This window comes from Pelecanus crispus, chromosome 20, assembly GCF_030463565.1.
Source record: "Pelecanus crispus isolate bPelCri1 chromosome 20, bPelCri1.pri, whole genome shotgun sequence".
Lineage (NCBI taxonomy): Eukaryota > Metazoa > Chordata > Aves > Pelecaniformes > Pelecanidae > Pelecanus > Pelecanus crispus.
In genome coordinates this window covers 7,130,653-7,149,824 of record NC_134662.1, presented here as the reverse complement: position 1 = coordinate 7,149,824, position 19,172 = coordinate 7,130,653, and the positions used below count along the sequence as shown (strand labels likewise).

Sequence of the window (19,172 nt, the reverse complement as noted above, 5' to 3'; positions counted from 1 at the left end):
GAGTCCATCATTCCCCAGTAGTTGCATCACCACCCTCAATCCCATCCATTCCCTCAGTCCTGAAGAAACTAATTAATTTCGTGGTGTCTGCTGTCAGTGCCCATCCCTCTTGAGATGGTGCATACTTGAGTAGGATGCAGGACTCCCACGGCCTGGACTGGTGATTGTCTGAACAGCTGAAAAACTACTTTCTTCATGTTCTTTGCTTCTCATCTCCCCGTCTCTGGCCCAGAAAACTGGGTCCCATGGCACTCGCTACAGTGACAGTCCCTTTCTTCCCACAGATATCAATGAGTGCACCTCTAACCCTTGTGTGAACGGTGTCTGCAGGAACAATGCTGGCTCCTTCGCTTGCGAGTGCTCCCCAGGCAGCAAGCTGGACCCCAGTGGCACCATCTGCGTGGGTAAGGATGTGGCCTTCTAGAGGCAGCTCTGATATCAGCAGTGCCCATCAGAACCCCTTGTTGTTCATCTGAAGCAAGTCCCATGCTCTTGCCTTAGGGATGGGGATCCTTTGAGGCCTCACTTTCTCACCTAGTGTTTCCTTGGTTGTTAACATCTCTTATGCATCCAGGGAGCCTGAAAAGCTGCAGCCTCAGGCAGCGCTCCCAGGGGATCATGCAGGGCATCAGGATGCTGGGTTCTCATTTACCAGATGGGTTTGTAGTGTGCTGACATTAAGGCACGTTAAGCTGAAGTAGATCCCTTCTCATCAAGATGATGAGAAGGTACCCACTTCCCACTCCCAGATGGTCAGTGCCTTGCAAGGCATCACTGGGGCAGCTGGAGAGAAGGGACTATTTCTACCCAGAAGAGAAGCAGTCTGGGACTAGGAAAAGGGAGGACGCAGAACTGATGCAATACCAGTTGTATTAGAGAGCACAAAAATGCTGCTCCACAGCACAGCAGTGGCACAGGGTTCTGAGGACCAGCACAGTTTGTGTCCATGCTGCGAAGTGCTTGGCCTCCCAGCCTAAAAGATGATACAACACCAGAGAGCAATAGTCACATTACATCTCAGGGATAGTTTGTCGTAGCTGCTTCTCATGGCAGCCTGGCTGCCATGAAGCTGGGAACCTCCACCAAGGAGCAGCTCTTCACTCATGCCTTGTCTTTGCCTCTACAGACAGCATGAAAGGGACATGCTGGCTTAACATCCAGGATGGGCGTTGCGAGGTGAACATCAACGGAGCTACGCTGAAATCAGAGTGCTGTGCTACGCTGGGGGCAGCGTGGGGCAGTCCCTGTGAGCGCTGTGAGATTGGTAAGGCTCTGCTTGGCACAGAGATCGGGAAGGCAGGATGCAGCCCACTTCTTTGCTGATGTGCCTCTGTTTTCTTGCAGATACTGCCTGTCCCCGGGGATATGCTAGGATGAAGGGGGTCACGTGTGAAGGTAAAGTGCTGCAGGACGCAGAATACTTTTTATTGGGAACATGGTAATTTTTTTATTTGTTGCTATCCTGCATCTTTGAGTCTGGCCCTTTGCTGGACTCTCCAGTATGTCCATCTGTCTCTCGTACTGAGAAGCCCAGAACTGGACACAGCACTCCAGGTGTGGCTTCACCAGTGCTGAGTAGAGGGGAAGGATCACTTTCCTTGACCTGTTGGCAACACTCCTCCTAATGCAGCCCAGGATATCATTAGCCTTCTTTGCAGCAAGGGCACATTGCTGACTCGTGTTCAACTTGGTGTCCACCAGGACCCCTGGGTCCTTTTCTGCCAAGCTGCTTTCCGAATGGGTGACCCCCAGCATATATTGGTGCCTGGGGTTGATCCTCCCCAGGTGCAGGACTTTGCACTTCTCCTTGTTGAACTGCATGAGGTTCCTGGCAGCCCATTTCTCCAGTCTGCCAAGGTCCCTCTGAATGGCAGCACAACCCTCAGGGGTATCAGCCACTCCTCCCAGTTTTGTATCATCAGCAAATTTGCTGAGGACACACTTTAGCCCATCATCCAGATAACTAATGAAGGTGTTAAACAGCATCAGACCCAGTATTGACCCCTAGGGTACACCACTAGTTGCTGGCCTCCAACTAGACTTTATGCCACTGAACACCACTCTCTGGGCCCAGCTATTCAGCCAGTTTTCAATCTGCCTCACTGTCTGCTTGTCCAGCCCATACCTCAGCAGCTTGTCTATGAGGATCTTTTGGGAGATGGTGTCAAAGGCCTTACTGAAGGTTAGGTCACACTTCCCTCATCTACCAGGCCAGTCATTGCATCACAGAATTTTATCATGCTCATCAAGCATGACTTCCGCTTGGTCAATCCATGCTGACTACTACTGATGATTTTCTTGTCATTGATGTACCTGGAAATGGGTTTCCAGGTTTAGCTGCTCCATCAACAGTACTCATGTTTGTGAGTTCTGGTGCCACTCTGTCAGTGCTGTGCCAGCTATGCACATGTGCAACAGGACCACCCTGTCTGTCTGTCTGTCTCTGACAAGGCTCTTTAATGCAGCCTCCTTGGAAAAGTGTCTGGACATTGCTGTGGCTGTGCATGGAGCATGTGTTTTTCATTGCGACAAGTTGCCCATTTTAGTCTGGTGGGCATCTCTGGGCACCTTCTGCCTCCTCCAGGAGCCCCTCAAGGCCATACTGAGCTTGGCCACGTGCCACCATCATGCCTGTCTCTTGCTTTTGTGCCAACAGATGTGAATGAGTGCGAGGTCTTCCCTGGCGTCTGCCCAAATGGACGCTGTGTGAACACGGCTGGCTCCTTTCGGTGCGAGTGTCCAGAAGGACTGACCCTTGACGGCACTGCTAGGACATGTGTGGGTAAGGACACCTCATCTCACCCAGCTCCTGGCCTCTGTTTAGCCCTCTCTACAGAGGTCCAGCCACACCCTACCCACCACATGCAGCAGCCTTGGGAATTGAGTGATGGCATGTCATACCTGGTAAGGGCTGCCAAACGCAGCAGCCTAACCAAGGCAAGCCTGCCATAACTTCATGTCCCCAGGCCCAGCCAGCAATGCAATCGTTCCCACTCTTTGGGTGGACTTCAGGGGTAGCCAAATAGGTAATCTAACTGGTTAATGACATGGCCCAGCCAACCCTAAAACAACTCGTGGCTGCTTTCTGAGCACACAGTGACAAACCTTTGCCCTTCATAGGGGCTGTCTGCACTACTAACTACACCATGGAGGGTACATTCTCTGGACCTGTTGCCAACAGTCACAGACTGTCCATGTCCATACTATTATATCTCATAGCATCCCAAACAGGGTGGCCTCATCCAAATGGCGCATACAGCAAAACTGTTCTAGGAACCTTGCTAACTATGTCACAGAAAATGATATCTCTGGTTTTACCAGAGGTTAGGTGCTACAGGCAAGGGCTCAGCTCTGCTCTCTCACCAGACGTGCGTGTGGAACAGTGCTACATGAAGTGGGATGAAGATGAGTGCACGGAGCCTCTGCCAGGCAAGTACCGGATCGACATGTGCTGCTGTTCTGTGGGCTCAGCCTGGGGCATCGATTGTGAAGAATGTCCCAAGATCGGCTCCAGTGAGTACAAGGCCATCTGCCCGAGGGGACCCGGCTTTGCCAATCGAGGAGACGTGCTTTCAGGAAGGCCCTTCTACAAAGGTGAGAAGAAAGAGGGGAGGCTGCTGATTATGGGCTGTGCTCAGCCCATCTCAGCTACAGCTCAAGGAACCTGCTGCTTGCCCTGGGACCCTAGGTTCACTGCAGACATCCCCTCCCTAAAACACTGCTGTTCTGCCTTCACCCACAGATGTGAATGAATGTAAGGTCTTCTCTGGCCTGTGCACTCATGGGACCTGTCGAAACACCATTGGCAGCTTCAGGTGTCTCTGTGGCAACGGCTTTGCTTTGGATGCTGAGGAAAGGAACTGCACAGGTAAGGGAAAAATAGCCTCCCTCCGCACCACTCATGCCCGTCTTGCTGCCTTGCCTGCCTTGTGGGATGCTTAGCATGATGGTGGTACCCAGAGGAGTCATGGCAGTTATCTTAGGAACATGCTGAGAAGCCAAGGGCAGGACCATGAGCAGAAGGCTCCTCCTGCTCGTGGAATGAAGGATCAGTCCTGTACCAGACAGAAAGTTTAACTGCTGTCTCTCCCTTCAGGAAGAGGAGTTCCTTGGTCTGCTGGGTCAGACTTGCCAGTCCTTGTTAATTGAATTTGATGTGCAGTACAGGCAGCCCAGTGCCAGCTGTAGGGGTGCTTGTGTCTGTCCTGCCTCCACTAGCTGGTCTTCATCCCCACAGACATCGATGAATGCCGCATCTCACCAGACCTGTGTGGCCATGGCACCTGTGTCAACACGCCAGGCAGCTTCGAGTGCGAGTGCTTCGAAGGCTACGAGAGTGGCTTCATGATGATGAAGAACTGCATGGGTAAGGACTTGTCTCTAGGGCAGGGCAGCACCCTTACTCTTTTGCAACAGGGAAGAAAGTAGCTGGTGCCAGATCTGACAAACGGCTTCATGCCAAGCTGCTCTCCGTGCATCTGGCTGTCTGGCTACCTGTCTGTCTGGCTCCCTGTTCCCTGGTATCAAGCCAAATCTCTTCATTGCCCTCTAGGGGAGTTGTGGGAGTCCCTGTGCCGCAGAGAGTCCCTGCTCTCCCCAGGGTAGTGAGTGTTCTGCTTTGCTTTGATTGCAAGGGCAGAGCTGGGCTGAAGGACAGCATGTGTAGAGAGAGGAATGCTCTGTGTGTAGCTGAGAGCACCATAGATGTAACCCTGGAAGGACAGCAGAGCATATGCAAAGTGAAGTCATGAGACACACCACAGGCTCTCTAAGCTGGAGGACATAAAGGGAGAGGCCATGTCCCCAGCAAGGCTTGGCTTGAACCCCAGACCCCTCCAGAGAAGGAGAGCAAAGAGACAAAGCTGTAGCCTCTGCTTCCTGCATGGATGCTGTGCCATACGTGGGCCAGTAGTCCATCAGTGATGGGCCTCATGCTGTCTCTTCTAGCAGTGCCCCAGGGCTCTGTACCATGCAGAGCAAGGACAGACCGTGAAAAGGTTGCCAGACTTGGGGCCAAAACTGGGAGCCTTCCCTCAGAGACCTCTATATATGAGGATCTCTTGGACCAGAGCCCAGAGCCTGTGCCCAGCACCCGGGCTGGTGGTACCCCATGAGATGGGGAAGGAGACTGGCAGCCCAGGCCAGCGTCAGGGAGGACTCTGGGTATAGTGCCAGGTCCAGGGGAGCATCCTGGGCTCTTCCTGCGATGACAGTCATGGGACATCGTTGGTCCTGCCCTGCCACCTCCTGGCCACCATTACCTCAGCTGTGGGAGCCCACTGGGGAGCCCGTGCTGGGAGCCCATGGGGCCACCAACCAGCTTTTCTCAAGTTCTTTCCTATCCCTTTCCTGCTTGCTAAACCCAAAGGGCATTTCCCTGCAATCCCAGTGCAATGTTGCCTTCCTTTTTTTACATAAGACTAAAGCCTTGTACTTCCTTTTTCATCTTGTACTTGTTCATGTACTTGTACAATGTTCATTCTTCTTTATTTTATACTCTTCCCTCACTTGGACCTTCCCTTGCACCAAACCTTGGCCACTAACCTTTCCTCTTGTTTCAGCCACCAGCAGCTGGAGCTTGAGCCTGGCATTGCCACTGAGCTGGGACAGGATCCATGCGTGGTATTTTCATTCCTGCTATGTAGGGAGATGGCAACCTTTATGCTTGGGATTGGCTAGTATACAGTGGAGCTCTGCCAGGCCAGCAGCTTGAACTCAGTGGCTATGAGCTCCAATTCTCGTACACACTTGGCTGTTTCCTTTGTGTGACGTCTCATCTCCTTGTACTTCTTTCAGTCTTGTGTTACCCATCTATTATTTATTCTGCCACTGATTATTTACATATCCACACTAAATGTACACCCATCTCCAGACATTATTAATATCATATGTTCAACCCTTACATTAAACCTTGTATTCAAACACCACTGCAGAATGTTTCTCAACTTGTAGATCTTTTTGTGTAGTACCCTATCCATGCCACCACAGTTATCTTCTTAACCTGGTACGTCTACCTGCCCTAAATACTGTCTCACATACCACATCAGTCATTTCAATCCAGTTACATGTAGCTTGGTCCCTTTTCTAGATAATATATGTTCCTTGCAAGTAGCTGTCAGTTATATCATCATTAGATCACTGCTGAGATTAGTAGAGCTATTATTTCCACTCCTGTATTAGAAGGCATACTAAGCTTTGGTCTTTATAGCACTGCTTGGCCTCCTGCTGTCATTGCACATCCTACAGCCATGTGCCTCTGTTGGCATGAGAACATGGAGGTATCTCATACCTTGCTCTGCAAGAGGTTCACCATTTGATAACATGTCTCTTCTAGCTCTGAATCTTGCTGATTCATCCAATTTTTCTTGGACTGCTTTCCACTGAATCTTTTCTAAAGTGACTCTCAACTTGGTCTCACTTACATGTGATATCTAATCAACTGTTGCTGTTCCTGCACCTTTCCTTGGGTTTTGAATCTGCAGCAATTTCATACCAGCTTCAACTATTAATCAGGCCCCTGTCCAGTTCCCCAAACTTTTGCACAGATCAAGTCCTTCATGAGATGTTCTCGTAGACCATCTGCATTCTTCTACCCCATTCTATTTCCAGTTACAATGGTAAGGGCTTACTTTCACCTGCCTGGGAACATTTAATCGTCCTTTATCCTCAGATAATTCTTTACAGCTCCTCCCATCTGGCCAATGCTTGTTTTTATTCTGTCAGATTCTCATCTGTTCTCAATTTAATAATTCTTGTTTGTAGCTTAAAAAATCCCATCAATGACCTCAGTACCTCAGTTCGTCTCCAACAAGTCAGCCAGACTGTTGCTGTCCTCTAATTCCTGGCATACCATGTTCTTCTTCTCGTCTGTCTAGCCAGACTAACTTGTCTGACTGACCTAGTCTTAATATTCTGCTCTTTCTGCTTTGGCTTGGACTTTCAAACCACATCAGTCTGTGGCATGATTCAATACCATTTATTTATTTTTCATATTTGATTCTCTGGGTTCTTTAAAATATATCCCTGGCCTGCCACTGGCATGGTTTTCTGTCTTTTCCATACAGTTTGTAGCGTGGGTTACCACAGCTCACACTGATCATCTTCCTCCTTCTCCTCCTCCATTTCTGAGATACTGAGAATGTCACAGACCCCACTGATGGCCTGCTAACTTTCAGTAATGAGATTTCTGATATCTTTAGATAAGGATGTTGTGTTTCGTTGTTCTGGTTTTTTTAATGCTCACTATTATCTGCACAATTCTACCTTTATCCTTTTTTCTAGGCGACAGAGGATTGAGTCATTTCACCCCCAAGGGTGTTGTGACCCTATGGCATTTCCCATGGTCAAGGATTAACTTCTTCCTGCCTGTGTTTGGCAAAACAACTTGGCTTCAGCCTCATGAGGGAGGAATTATTGCCAGCCCCTGGCAATAAACAACATCAGCACTGAACCTGCATTCTGCAGTTCATTAGGAACAGTCTTCCACCATGGAGAACCGGAGGCGTGGGTCCTGTGGGACTGTTTGATAGGAGCCCGTCACCTCCATTGTCATTTTAGTCTGGCATTTATAAACTTTTTTATCCCCTTTTTTTTTTTAATCCCCCCCTTTTTTTTTTCTTTTTTTCTTTTCATTTTTAATGCCAGCAGCCTGGTTTCATCTTTGGCTGAATCACATCTCTCTCTCAGCAGTTTAATCTATTTCAGGAATTTCTCCAGTTCCTGGTAAATTCAATCCCTTTGTCCATGTGTGATTTTTTTCAGAAATGTACAGACTATTTCCCAGCCCTATGTGTGATGCTGGAACTACTCTGAAGGCTGTTACCAAGCAAGCCTGTCTGTTAGTCTTCTATCAAACAACCTACATGTTTTCAGAGGAACTCTTCCTCTGCTGATGGGACTTGTCAGAATGTACTAAGATAGGTGGGATGTGAGCTAGGAACTATCCTTCTAGTCCCTGCTGGCTAATCTGCACAAAGCTAATAACTTCTTTCCTCCTGATGTTACATTTTATGTTCTACTTGAGGTCAAGGCAAGAGCTGTGATTTTCCAAAATGCATACTTCAACCATAAGCCCACTGGACTCACCCAAGCCCTGGGTTCACTGCCCTGTTAATTTTGTGATGTCCCTCTGTTTGGGGATACATCTTTGGTGATGGGACTGTGGTGCATGGCACCAGCACCACCCCATTATCTGGAAAACCCAGCTGAAGGGGACAATCCACCACATTTCGTGTCATTCTCTGCAGATATCAATGAGTGTGAGCGGGACCCACTGCTGTGCCGAGGTGGGATCTGCATGAACACAGATGGCAGCTTTGAATGCATCTGCCCCCCTGGACATGAGCTGACTTCTGAAGGGAACACTTGCATTGGTGAGATGATGGAAAGCTATGTTATGACCAGAGCCTGTTCAAGAGTAATGATACAGGGAGACTTGGATCTCATGCTGGGAACATAAATCTCTCCTTTGAATCCCATATGTGGGTAGAACACACTCATCCAGGAGGGACCAAGGTCACTCCCAGGGTTTCATTGCATTTATGATCTCTGTTGTTCTACCTGCTGTTCACTGAAGACTGACCAATGGGACAATAACAAATTCAGTTTGGAGACAGGAGTAGGTGGGGGGTACCTGGGGACGGGTACCAAGCGATGCTAAACGTGGCATCAACGTGGCTGGCTGCTCAAACTGTTCTTCCCACCACAGATATCAACGAATGCTCTCTTAGTGACAACCTGTGTCGCAACGGACGCTGTGTCAACGTCATTGGTACCTACCAGTGCGCCTGTGATTCAGGCTTCCAGGCCACACTGGACAGGCAGGGCTGTGTCGGTGAGTACTCCCTTTTGCCAAATAGCCGTGCTGAGACCCCAGTACGCATCCAGAACCCTCTTGGCCTCATACCTCTTATAATGCTCAGTGGGGTGTCTGAGGGTAAGGCAAGGACTGGGGGGGAACCTCCTGGTTGAGCTACAGCCAGATTGGCACTACTGGTAAGGGGCTGTCATCAGCTGTGAAACTGCTGTGAGCTGCAATTGGTTGGCAGAGAAGGCAAGAGGTGCTTTCTTCTGGCTGGGGGAGCTTTGTTTCCTCTTCAGCACCTCTCCCACCTTGGCTCTGTTACTGGCACTGTGTCTGAGCAGCTCTGCTGCAAGGCATGTATCCCAGCCCATGACCGAAGCAGCTACGTGACTTCTTCCTTCTCCCCCAGACATTGATGAGTGCACCATAACCAACGGCGGCTGTGACACACACTGCTCCAACTCAGAGGGCAGCTATGAATGCAGCTGCAGTGAAGGCTACGCATTGATGCCAGACAAGAGATCATGTGCAGGTGAGCAGTCAGCTTGGCTCTCACAGGTGCTGCCCTAGGGACCTCTGCATCCATTGCCAGTCAGCCACAGTGTTGGCTTCAGGGTGAGGGGGTCTCATTTTTAAGTCACTTCCAGAGAGGTGATTTTCCTGGACAGATGTTTTAGCTTTGCACTGCAACATCCGGCCCCTCGTTACAGGCTCCAGAGTCCTGTAACTACATGATTTGGAGCAAAGCCCCTCCTGTGACTCCCTCTTGCCCCCTCCTGCTCCCACTGGCTCTAACATCTTTACTTTGGCAATGGTCTCCTCTCTCTAGATATTGATGAATGTGAGGATAATCCAGACATCTGTGATGGTGGGCAGTGCACTAATATCCCTGGGGAGTACCGGTGCCTCTGCTTCGATGGCTTCATGGCATCCCTGGACATGAAGACCTGTATTGGTGAGGACAAGGCTGTGCCCTGGGCGCGTGCCAGCACTGCATCACAAGGCTGCTGTCGGAGGGAGGAGGGGATACAGAGGGATGCCCCAGAGTCAGGTCATGGTTCTTGAGGTGTTCCAAGCAAGTCCTTTTTCTCCTGCAGATGTGAATGAATGTGATCTCAACCCTAACATCTGCCTGCATGGCGAGTGTGAAAACACGAAGGGCTCCTTCATCTGTCACTGCCAGCTGGGCTACTTCGTCAAGAAAGGAACCACAGGCTGCACAGGTGGGAACTGCCCAGACTCCAGCTAGGGGTGCTGGTGGGAGCCCTCACAAACACCTCCTGCAGCTGCCATGGAGAGAACACCATCCCTATACTGGGGGATGCTGTGGACACCTAGGGATGTGGTAGTGGGCTGGGAGCCCCTCCTGGGCAGGCAGAGATTGCCAGAAAGGCAGGCTGCAGGCAGGAATCGACACTTTCCTAGTTTATAGCCAAGCCAGGGACCTGCCCTTCCTTTTGTCTTCATCTTCCAGGGGTGAGCACAGATCAGCTCTTCAGCTCAAGGGTACGACTCCAGGCAGCCTGTTCCCTAAAGCACCTTGTTCCCATCCCCTGGGGTTCAGACTCCCAGGAACCATTGGTACCCAGACATGTTAGCAGGATTGTACCCGGCTGCCCCCTCCTCTCCTGGAGGAGCTAAGCTGTGTCAGCTCTGATGTTCTTCCTTCCTACAGACATTGATGAATGTGAGATTGGGGCTCACAACTGTGACATGCATGCCTCCTGCATCAACGTGCCCGGGAGCTTCAAATGCAAGTGTCGCACAGGCTGGCTTGGAGATGGGCTGAAGTGCAACGGTGAGTTCTCATGCCAGGAGAGGAGGTTCGTGTGTCCAGGTGCTCTGTGGGCACCGGTGAAGGCTGGGCTGAGCTGACACCTGCACTTAAAATGCTTTTGAGCCCCAGGAGCCCTGCATGAGGATTTATGGAAGTGTGGAGAGATGTGGGTTTGTGACAGAGAGGGACTGTAGGTGTGGGCATATGGGTGCTGCACTGTGAGGCTCTGCAACCATGTCTGTGAAGCCATGAATGTGGGAGCGAGGGCATGTATTTGTGGGATGTGTGGTGTGTGGGCATGGTGTTGAGATGAGTGTGGATGAATGTCATTGTCAGATTGGCAATGTGGCTATGTGGTGATGTGTTGGGGCATGGTGTGGTATGTATGCAGGGCTACACAGGTGTGGGAAGTGTGTGGGGATGTGTTGGTATGTGTATGGTGTGTGTATATGAGTGCAGGGACTTACTGTGTGGTGTGTATGAAGGGATGTAAGGGTATGTGTATGGATACCTGCGTCTGAACTGGGGAGGTACTGGGAATGTGGGTATGTGTGTGTGAAAGTGTCTCACTGCCCTATTACCTGTGTCAGCACTGCCAGGGGAGTGTCTTATGTATGGCCGTAGAGGCTCACAGAGACATGTTGGAGCCTCATGAGTGTTCCAAGTGCCTGGAGGCTGCAGTATCCTAGGCCATTTGCATGCCCCCCTGGGCCCTACACAAGCTGGTCAGGCTTAGAGGAAAGGCCAGAGGCAAAACACTGACAAGGGTGTTCTCCCTGCCCAGATCTGGACGAGTGTGCAACTGAAGAGCACAAGTGCAACCTGAATGCCAACTGCGTCAACACACCAGGCTCCTACCGCTGTGCCTGCCGAGAAGGCTTCAACGGGGATGGATTCTCCTGCTCAGGTGAGGCCCATAGACTCAATTGGCAGCAGGAACGTGGTTTGGGCATCCTGCTGGGACACGGAGTCACCACCTCTAACCACCAGCCTGGCTTAACACCTGGCTGCCTGTGTCTGGGGTTCCTCGAGCCACATGTCCCCCAAAAGCTACTGCCACCTGCCCTGCACCACAGCATGCTCAAATACCTTCAGCAGAGATCCACCTTCTTCTCAGCAGGTGTTTGGGGAGGATCAAGGCAATGAGAAGTATTGCAGCCCTCTCCTCGCAGCCTCCCAGAAGAGGGGTGGGAACAAGCTTGTGGGAATTTTCTGAGCAAGATGAGGGAAGGTCCCATCTTCGGGTGGACACCATGTCAGTCTCATGCTTGACTCTCTCTAGATGTGGACGAGTGTGCGGACAATGTGAACCTGTGTGAGAATGGACAGTGTCTTAATGCACCTGGGGGTTACCGCTGTGAGTGTGAGATGGGCTTCAATCCCACAGAGGACAGCAAGGCCTGCCAGGGTAAGTGCCCAGAATTTTGACTGCTGCTCCAGGAGATCCAGTGTCCACCTCCTTTCTGGCCTTGGTCTCTCCACTGCACTGTCACCGCCTGATCTATTACTAAGCAAGACCCACCATCACCTGGTGGTGCAAAGATCCTGAGGTGCCAGCTCTTGCACTTACAGGAGTTGGTCCCCAGCCTTCAGAGAGGCTGGGCTAAGCCAAGGATCCATGCAAGATGTGGACAATCAGCAAAACAGGGGTGAGGGGAGAGGGCATACACACAGCATGCCTGGTCCTGCTCACCCAGGAGATGGTATCCCATGGCATTAGAACCATCCTGAGATGGGTTACCCACAGCTGAGCTGTGGCTCTGCTTTCAGATGGGGGCAGGAGAGGCCTGTCCTGGCCCTCACTCTGCCAGATCCTGAGTATCCAGCTCTCCCTGTTTTGCAGACATTGATGAATGCACCTTCCAGAATATCTGTGTCTTTGGGACCTGCCAGAACCTGCCTGGGATGTTCCGCTGCGCCTGTGATGATGGCTATGAACTGGACAGGAGTGGAGGCAACTGCACAGGTATAGGACTTTCATGGGGCTGTTGGATGAGGATTACTGCTCTGTGATCTCCTGGTATGAGCTTGCCCCAACCATGACAGGGAGTGGCAGTAGCAGCCTAAAGCCAACTAAGCATCCCTGGGTGATGTGGTGATGTGTCTTTGCTCTTGGCAAAGCCTCAATGCTGCTGGAAGGTGGGCCTTCAGTGGGTAGGAGGGAAAGCTCGGTGTGGCTCTGTTCCTTTCTTCTGACTCTGGGCAGGGTGGTGTGAGGTAGCACAAGGCAAGGGCTGTGTCTAGAAGGCATGTTGCCTCACATGAAGAGCCTTAGAAGCACCATGGTTGTGGGGATACACCCTGAACGCACAGTGCAGAGCTTAGGGCTGGGGCTGTGGTTTCTGTAGCAGTCATCATCTTTCTTTTCAGTCTTAATTTTTACATCTTTTCAGACATCAATGAATGTGCAGACCCTGTGAACTGTATCAACGGCCTGTGTGTTAACACCCCTGGCAGCTACTTGTGCAACTGTCCACAGGACTTTGAGCTGAATCCCACTGGTGTGGGCTGTGTGGGTGAGTGGGGCCCTGTGCGGAGGGCACACCTTCCATCCAGGACTGTGGTGGTCCTTCTTGCTGGTCCCATATAGCTGGAACTGGCCACTACCAGACACTGGGGTGGCTGACCACTATCTGCCCTGTCAAATACCTGGCTGTCCATGACGGGCTTAACCGTGCAGCCGCAGAAGAGTACCTACCTCCTGTTAAGCGTCACCCACCTTGTGTCACCAGTGTGGGTGCTCTCCTGGTTGAAGCAATGTTATTCCTGGGCAGCTCTGGAGCTATTCTTAAGTGTTTGTTTCTTGAAAGGCCCTGGGTTACTGATAGCACTATTTGGGTCATGCTCCCTAGCTGTACTGAAGACAGGCCACCATGCTACGGCCTCTGTATGATATAGTGTGTGGCTTTTACTGGACAAGCTGGACACACTTTGTTCTTCAAGGCTTCCCAAAGTCATGACCTGCAAGGACATTCTGGATGTGGTTTACTACAACATAGGTAGCTGACAGTGTGGACGTCTGGGACAGGACTGGCGCTTTATCCCTCTCCCTGCTTCTTGAGGCAATAGTGCCATTTATTCCTCCTGTGCACACAAGTCTTTACTGGAGAGGCTTTGCTCACCTGCTACTGTCTTTGTGCAGATACCCGTGTTGGGAACTGCTTCCTGGACACCCAGGATCGAGGAGATGGGGGGATCTCCTGCAGTGCAGAAATTGGAGTTGGGGTCACTCGGGCATCCTGCTGCTGCTCGCTGGGTCGTGCATGGGGCAACCCCTGCGAGCTTTGTCCTCCAGCCAACACAAGTGAGTTGGGAAAATGTCTGGGGTGAACTTGACCATGGGCCAGATGGGCAGCGTAGAGCAGAGAAGAGAGATGGGGCCTCTTCCCTGTGGCTTCTCAACTCAGGTGGGGAGTCCTGGGTCCAGGATATGCTATCATGACGATGGAGCAAGGGAAGCTGAGGGAGAAGGCAACCCTGTTGTGTCAGTGCAGGGCTAGACAGGTGGACCAGGGCAGGGGGGAGGTGAAGTGGGGTGGGGGAGACCAGGCTGGTTGTGCCTGGGGGATCCAGGTTGGGATCCAGTGGGCTGGGGGAGGGCAGTGGACATGGAATAACCCTGTTCAAGGGTGGGCAGGCAGAGACAGGGCGGCTAAGTTGGTTTGGCATGCGATGGGAGTCAGGCTGCTCCATCTGGACCACTGTCACCATCCTCATGGCCTATTTATCCTGGGTTTCTCCTGGTTCTCCCTAACCCTCCTGTTTCATGGGAGCCCGCTCAGCTCAGGATCCCCCTGACTGACTTTTTCCACAGCCGAGTACAAGACCTTGTGCCCTGGAGGAGAAGGTTTCCGGCCCAACCCCATCACTGTCATCCTGGAAGGTAAGCCAACCCAGCCCCCATGCCCCCTCACCAGGGGCTTGGGTGCTGGGGGAGCCCAGCCCCATATGGGTGCTGTCTGCCATGGCACTGGGCTGGCTGGGTGCCCGCCAAGCCCCTGACCACCGAATGATAAACAGCAAGTGTGTGCTCTCCTTGGACGGGCTCCGGCCACCTGGCTGAGCTGCTTGGGCACCAGCAGGGGCTGGAGGTGGTGGGATGAACCCGCTGGGGATCCTGGGATGAAGGCATTGCCTTGGCTGCTCTGGCAGGCAGTGAACACCTCCCGGCTGCTTTCCCTCCTCAGATATCGACGAGTGCCAGGAGCTGCCGGGCCTCTGCCAAGGCGGCAACTGTGTGAACACTTTTGGCAGTTTCCAGTGTGAATGCCCCCTTGGCTACTACCTCAATGAGGACACACGCATCTGTGAAGGTAGCTGCACCGTGGTGCCTGAGCTTGTCTATGTGCCTGGCATGTATGGCACACACGTGTGTGCGTGTGTGTGCAACAGAGTTGTGCGTGTATCTGGGCTGCCCTAGGAGTGGTTAGCAGAATCCCTTCCCCTTTCTCTTCCAGGCTTCCCATCCTCATCACAGACCCTGTTCCTTTTCTCAGTGCCGGGCCAGCCTGGTCCTTGTGCCAGGCCCATCCATACCTTGTGCCAAGCCTACCCCCAGCCCCATGTCAGGCCCTTCTCTACCTGTGCCCAGTGCTTTGACCTCCAATCTCCTTTATTTGGCAGATATTGATGAGTGCTCTGCTCACATTGGGATCTGCGGCCCTGGGACCTGCTACAACACCCTCGGCAACTACACCTGCGTGTGCCCCCCTGAGTACATGCAAGTCAATGGAGGAAATAACTGCATGGGTACGGCATGGTCTAAATCTGTGGGAAGGGGTCTGGCAGTACCCTGTCTGTGCGTGACCCCTGGTTTTTGCTGTGGGCAGCATGGTGTGGGCAATATGGCTGAGCGGACAAAGCAGAAGTGCTGGGAGCAGGGGCTGGGACTCGAGACGCCCGAGTTCACCAGTGCCTCACCGCATCCCTGCCCCTACACCACGCACAATGCCCATGCCAGACAAGCTGACGCTCGCTCTGCTGGCAGTTATAGGGAGAGCGGCTGGCATGGGGCAGTGAGAGACCCAGCAGAGCCTTGCTGCTGCCTGTTATGGGGCAGGACCCAATGCTCTCACTGGAGCAGGGCTTCAGCCCATCACTGCAGCCACTTTGCTGGGCTCCCCTGTGTGTCACCTGCAGTCCCTGAGCACCAGGACAGCACAGGGTGGCATATCCCCAGCAATGAGTGCCCTGGGGCTGGCAGCACCCGTTCCTGGAGCTGGCACGAGATGCTGTCTGGGCTGCCTTTGCAGACATGAGGAAGAGCGTGTGCTATCGCAACTACAATGACACGTGTGAGAACGAGCTCTCCTTCAACATGACCAAGAAGATGTGCTGCTGCTCCTACAACATTGGCAAGGCCTGGAACAAGCCATGCGAGCCCTGCCCCACACCAGCCAGCCGTAAGTCAACCTTCCTGAAGGGCATCTTGATACTGTGGCTGCCCCCTTGCTTTTCCAGCAATCCTGTGCACTTTGAGCCACAGGCACTAACAAAACAGAGGGGGAGAAGGGAGAGCATCATGTCTGGCAGGCAGCGCCTGTGGGTAAGCGTTGTGGGGACGTGCATTGCACTAGAAGGATTCAGGGGACTGGGACAGTATCTGCAGAGAGGAGATGTGTGGGCTGCATGCGCAGGCAGTGGGTCTGGGCTGCGTGGGCAGGCTGGGCATGGGTGTAGCGTTGCTGGCCGGGCACTGTGTGGAGGAGTGACTCTACCTGCATGCGAGGCACACAGATGCCATGTGCGTGCATGCCTTTTATTGAGTGTGTATGTGCCCTGCAGTGCATGTATGTATAAGCCCTTTGCCTGGTGCCATACATGCTCTTGGGGTTGCCCATGTGCCAGCCCCTGCGACTCCTGGCCAAGCACCGTGCAGATCCCCTCCTGCCTGTCAGACCCCCTCTCCACTCACTGCAGCCATAGTTGGCCCATGTCCCTGTTGCCCCTCGCTGCCTCCCACTCTGCCTGCCAGGCATGGCCATGACCTTGGTGTTCCCCTTCCAGCTGAGTACCAGATCCTGTGTGGGAATCAGGCCCCTGGCTTTATCATCGACATCCACACAGGAAAGCCGATTGGTGAGTAGAGCCCCCGTGCCCTGTGGAGCCAGGTCTGCTCTCTGCCCCTCTGCTTTCTTCCCACAGTACTTATGAGCTTGTTCCCTTCCCCTCACTTAGCAAATTAAGCCCTGAGCAGAGGAGAGACAAGAGGTGGCTGCAAGCAGCTGGCCAAGCTTTCAAGCCTATGTCCTGCGGGGCTGGGCTGCTCAGACCTCTGCACATTTGCAATTGTGCCTTGGTTTCTGTCCCACCTGGAGAGACAGGTGGCTAGTGACCATAGAGAGTGGCCAGTGACCAGGTAGATCCAGACCTGTGATAGCCCTGGTGCTCACACTGCCAGCAGCACTGGCCCTACGGCAGCAGGGCACCGCTGAGAGCCAAGGTCTCAGGTTTGTGTTTTGCTGGATGGAAAGCCAGAGGAGCTGTTGAAAGATTTGTGGGCTGTCTACAGATGTTTTGCAGTCTTGAAAGGTGGACTTGCTGGTAGTCTGAGACAAACACATTAGTTAATCGTTGCTTCACCTGGCTTTGGCAGTGCCAGCCAGGGAACTGAAGAGGAGGGAGTCGAGTTCATCTTCTGCTCCCAGGAAGAAAGTGCAACAGAGGGTATCAGTGCAGGGCTGGCAGGGCTGGTGGTGGATTGTGCTGGGCAAGCGACAGAGTCAAGGACCCTGGAGCCATCTCAGTATTTCAGTGACCCCCTGGACTTCCCATTTGCAGCCTGGTCCCAGAGCCTGAGCAAGTGTCCATGTTACTGCAGAGACACACTCAGGGAAAAAAAGGTGGATGTCCTGGGTAGGATCCTTCCCAACATGTGCTGTGCAGGCTCTGCCAGCAATCCTGTGGTTCCTATGACTTGGAGTCTTGTGTGGCTCTGTTGTGTATCCAGATCTCTGCAGCGCAGCCCTAGCCTGGCATGATCTGCAGGATCCAGTACCAATCCTCCAAGAGTTGCTCCACTGTTTGTCTAGTGGCCTTTTCCTGCTAGTCGTCATTTTAGAACGAACAAGAGAAGCAGTCTCCCAGCTATGGGGGATGTTTTCCTCCCTGCTGCCTTCCTGGGATGCTGAGAGATATTGTCTGTGTGCAGATATTGATGAGTGCAGTGAGATCCCAGCTATCTGCACGAACGGTGTCTGCATCAACCAAATTGGCAGCTTCAGGTGTGAGTGTCCCATTGGATTCAGCTACAACAACATCCTGCTCATCTGCGAAGGTAATGGGTCATCCAGGGCAACACTGCCAAGGGCACCCAGGAGGGTGGGGGTTCTCAGCGTGGCACTAGCGTCTCCCCACCTCATGGGGCACCAGGGTGAGGGCTGTCAGCAGACATGAACAGAGTCTACATGTTCTCAGCCTTCTTGAACTTCTTCATTTTCTGCAACAACGGTGGGACAAAAATTGCTGATTTTCATTTATGTTCCTGTCTGATTTTCCCCTCCTCTGTTTTTGGGTTTTTTTTTTACAAAAAGTTTGCAAATGTGAGTGTTTCAAAGTTTTGAGTTGTAACTAAAATTCTTTTTTTTTTATTGCAAAGCAATAGGAAAAGGTTGAAAATTGACCTTGGTTGGAGCAAACCAAGCATTAAAATTCCGTTGAGTCCACTGAGCCATTCCAGCCCTACCAGGATGATGGTGCCTGGTGAGCACTTGGCACTCTGCACAGTCAAAGTTTGCATTGCTCTCCTCCAACAGACATTGATGAATGCAGCAGTGGGGAGAACCTCTGCCAGCGCAATGCCGACTGCATCAACATCCCGGGCAGTTACAGGTGCGAATGCTCAACTGGATACAAGCTGTCGCCTAGCGGAGCCTGCGTGGGTAAGATGGGAGCTCTTTGCTACCTATTCCAGAGACACGTGTGCGAGGCGCTGACACCCCTGCCTAGGCTCTTCAGAAAGTTTTGCAGACCACCGTGTGTGGACCCAAGGAAGGACAGGATGAAGGACATGGCAGTCCCATGCATGGGTTCCTGATCTTTTGTCAAGCCTGGGGACTATGACCCGGCTGTTCTGTGATTATGGCATACTTGTACTTTTGGAACAGTTCCCAGGGACTGTGGGCTCCTGAGGGATGAGAAAAGGTCACTGTGAAGTGCAGCTTTAGTCTGGCAGCTCAGGCCATTTTCTCCAATTAAATTTATTTTTTTTAGAGATGGCAGTGCATAAATCTTGTTCTCTGTGAAGCCACCTCTCAGAAAACCAAGACCCCGTTCTGCTGTGCTGCTGCTCACAGACACAGCTTCCCACCAGCAGGCAGGAGTCTGCAGAAGGCCAGTGTCTTGGCTTCTCCTATTTGGTCATCCCTTCTGCTCACTAGTTCCCACTCTGCTTTGTTTTAGGTCGCAACGAATGCCAGGAGATCCCCAATGTCTGCAGCCACGGGGACTGTGTTGACACCGAAGGCAGCTACGTCTGCATCTGCCACAACGGCTTCAAGGCCACGGGGGAGCAGACCATGTGCATGGGTCAGTGTGACTGCCACAGCCCTGCCGTGTGAATCGGATATCAGCATGGATGTGAGCTCCCTCCAG

General features: G+C 52.3%; 1 protein-coding gene across 1 annotated transcript in view; it reads left to right on the top strand.

The window, feature by feature from the left end:
* Positions 1-19,172, top strand: part of FBN3 (fibrillin 3) — a 112,349-nt gene that overhangs the window by 80,130 nt on the left and 13,047 nt on the right. The window contains exons 19-44 of the mRNA XM_075723822.1: positions 285-404; positions 1,127-1,264; positions 1,345-1,395; positions 2,657-2,782; positions 3,367-3,594; positions 3,743-3,868; positions 4,238-4,366; positions 8,247-8,372; positions 8,708-8,833; positions 9,213-9,335; positions 9,633-9,758; positions 9,901-10,026; positions 10,479-10,601; positions 11,365-11,487; positions 11,863-11,988; positions 12,424-12,546; positions 12,974-13,096; positions 13,723-13,884; positions 14,395-14,463; positions 14,768-14,893; positions 15,204-15,329; positions 15,833-15,982; positions 16,587-16,658; positions 17,731-17,856; positions 18,335-18,460; positions 18,981-19,106. Of these exons, the coding sequence (XP_075579937.1) occupies positions 285-404; positions 1,127-1,264; positions 1,345-1,395; positions 2,657-2,782; positions 3,367-3,594; positions 3,743-3,868; positions 4,238-4,366; positions 8,247-8,372; positions 8,708-8,833; positions 9,213-9,335; positions 9,633-9,758; positions 9,901-10,026; positions 10,479-10,601; positions 11,365-11,487; positions 11,863-11,988; positions 12,424-12,546; positions 12,974-13,096; positions 13,723-13,884; positions 14,395-14,463; positions 14,768-14,893; positions 15,204-15,329; positions 15,833-15,982; positions 16,587-16,658; positions 17,731-17,856; positions 18,335-18,460; positions 18,981-19,106 (3,246 nt within the window). The remainder of the gene's footprint in view (positions 1-284; positions 405-1,126; positions 1,265-1,344; positions 1,396-2,656; positions 2,783-3,366; positions 3,595-3,742; positions 3,869-4,237; positions 4,367-8,246; positions 8,373-8,707; positions 8,834-9,212; positions 9,336-9,632; positions 9,759-9,900; positions 10,027-10,478; positions 10,602-11,364; positions 11,488-11,862; positions 11,989-12,423; positions 12,547-12,973; positions 13,097-13,722; positions 13,885-14,394; positions 14,464-14,767; positions 14,894-15,203; positions 15,330-15,832; positions 15,983-16,586; positions 16,659-17,730; positions 17,857-18,334; positions 18,461-18,980; positions 19,107-19,172) is intronic.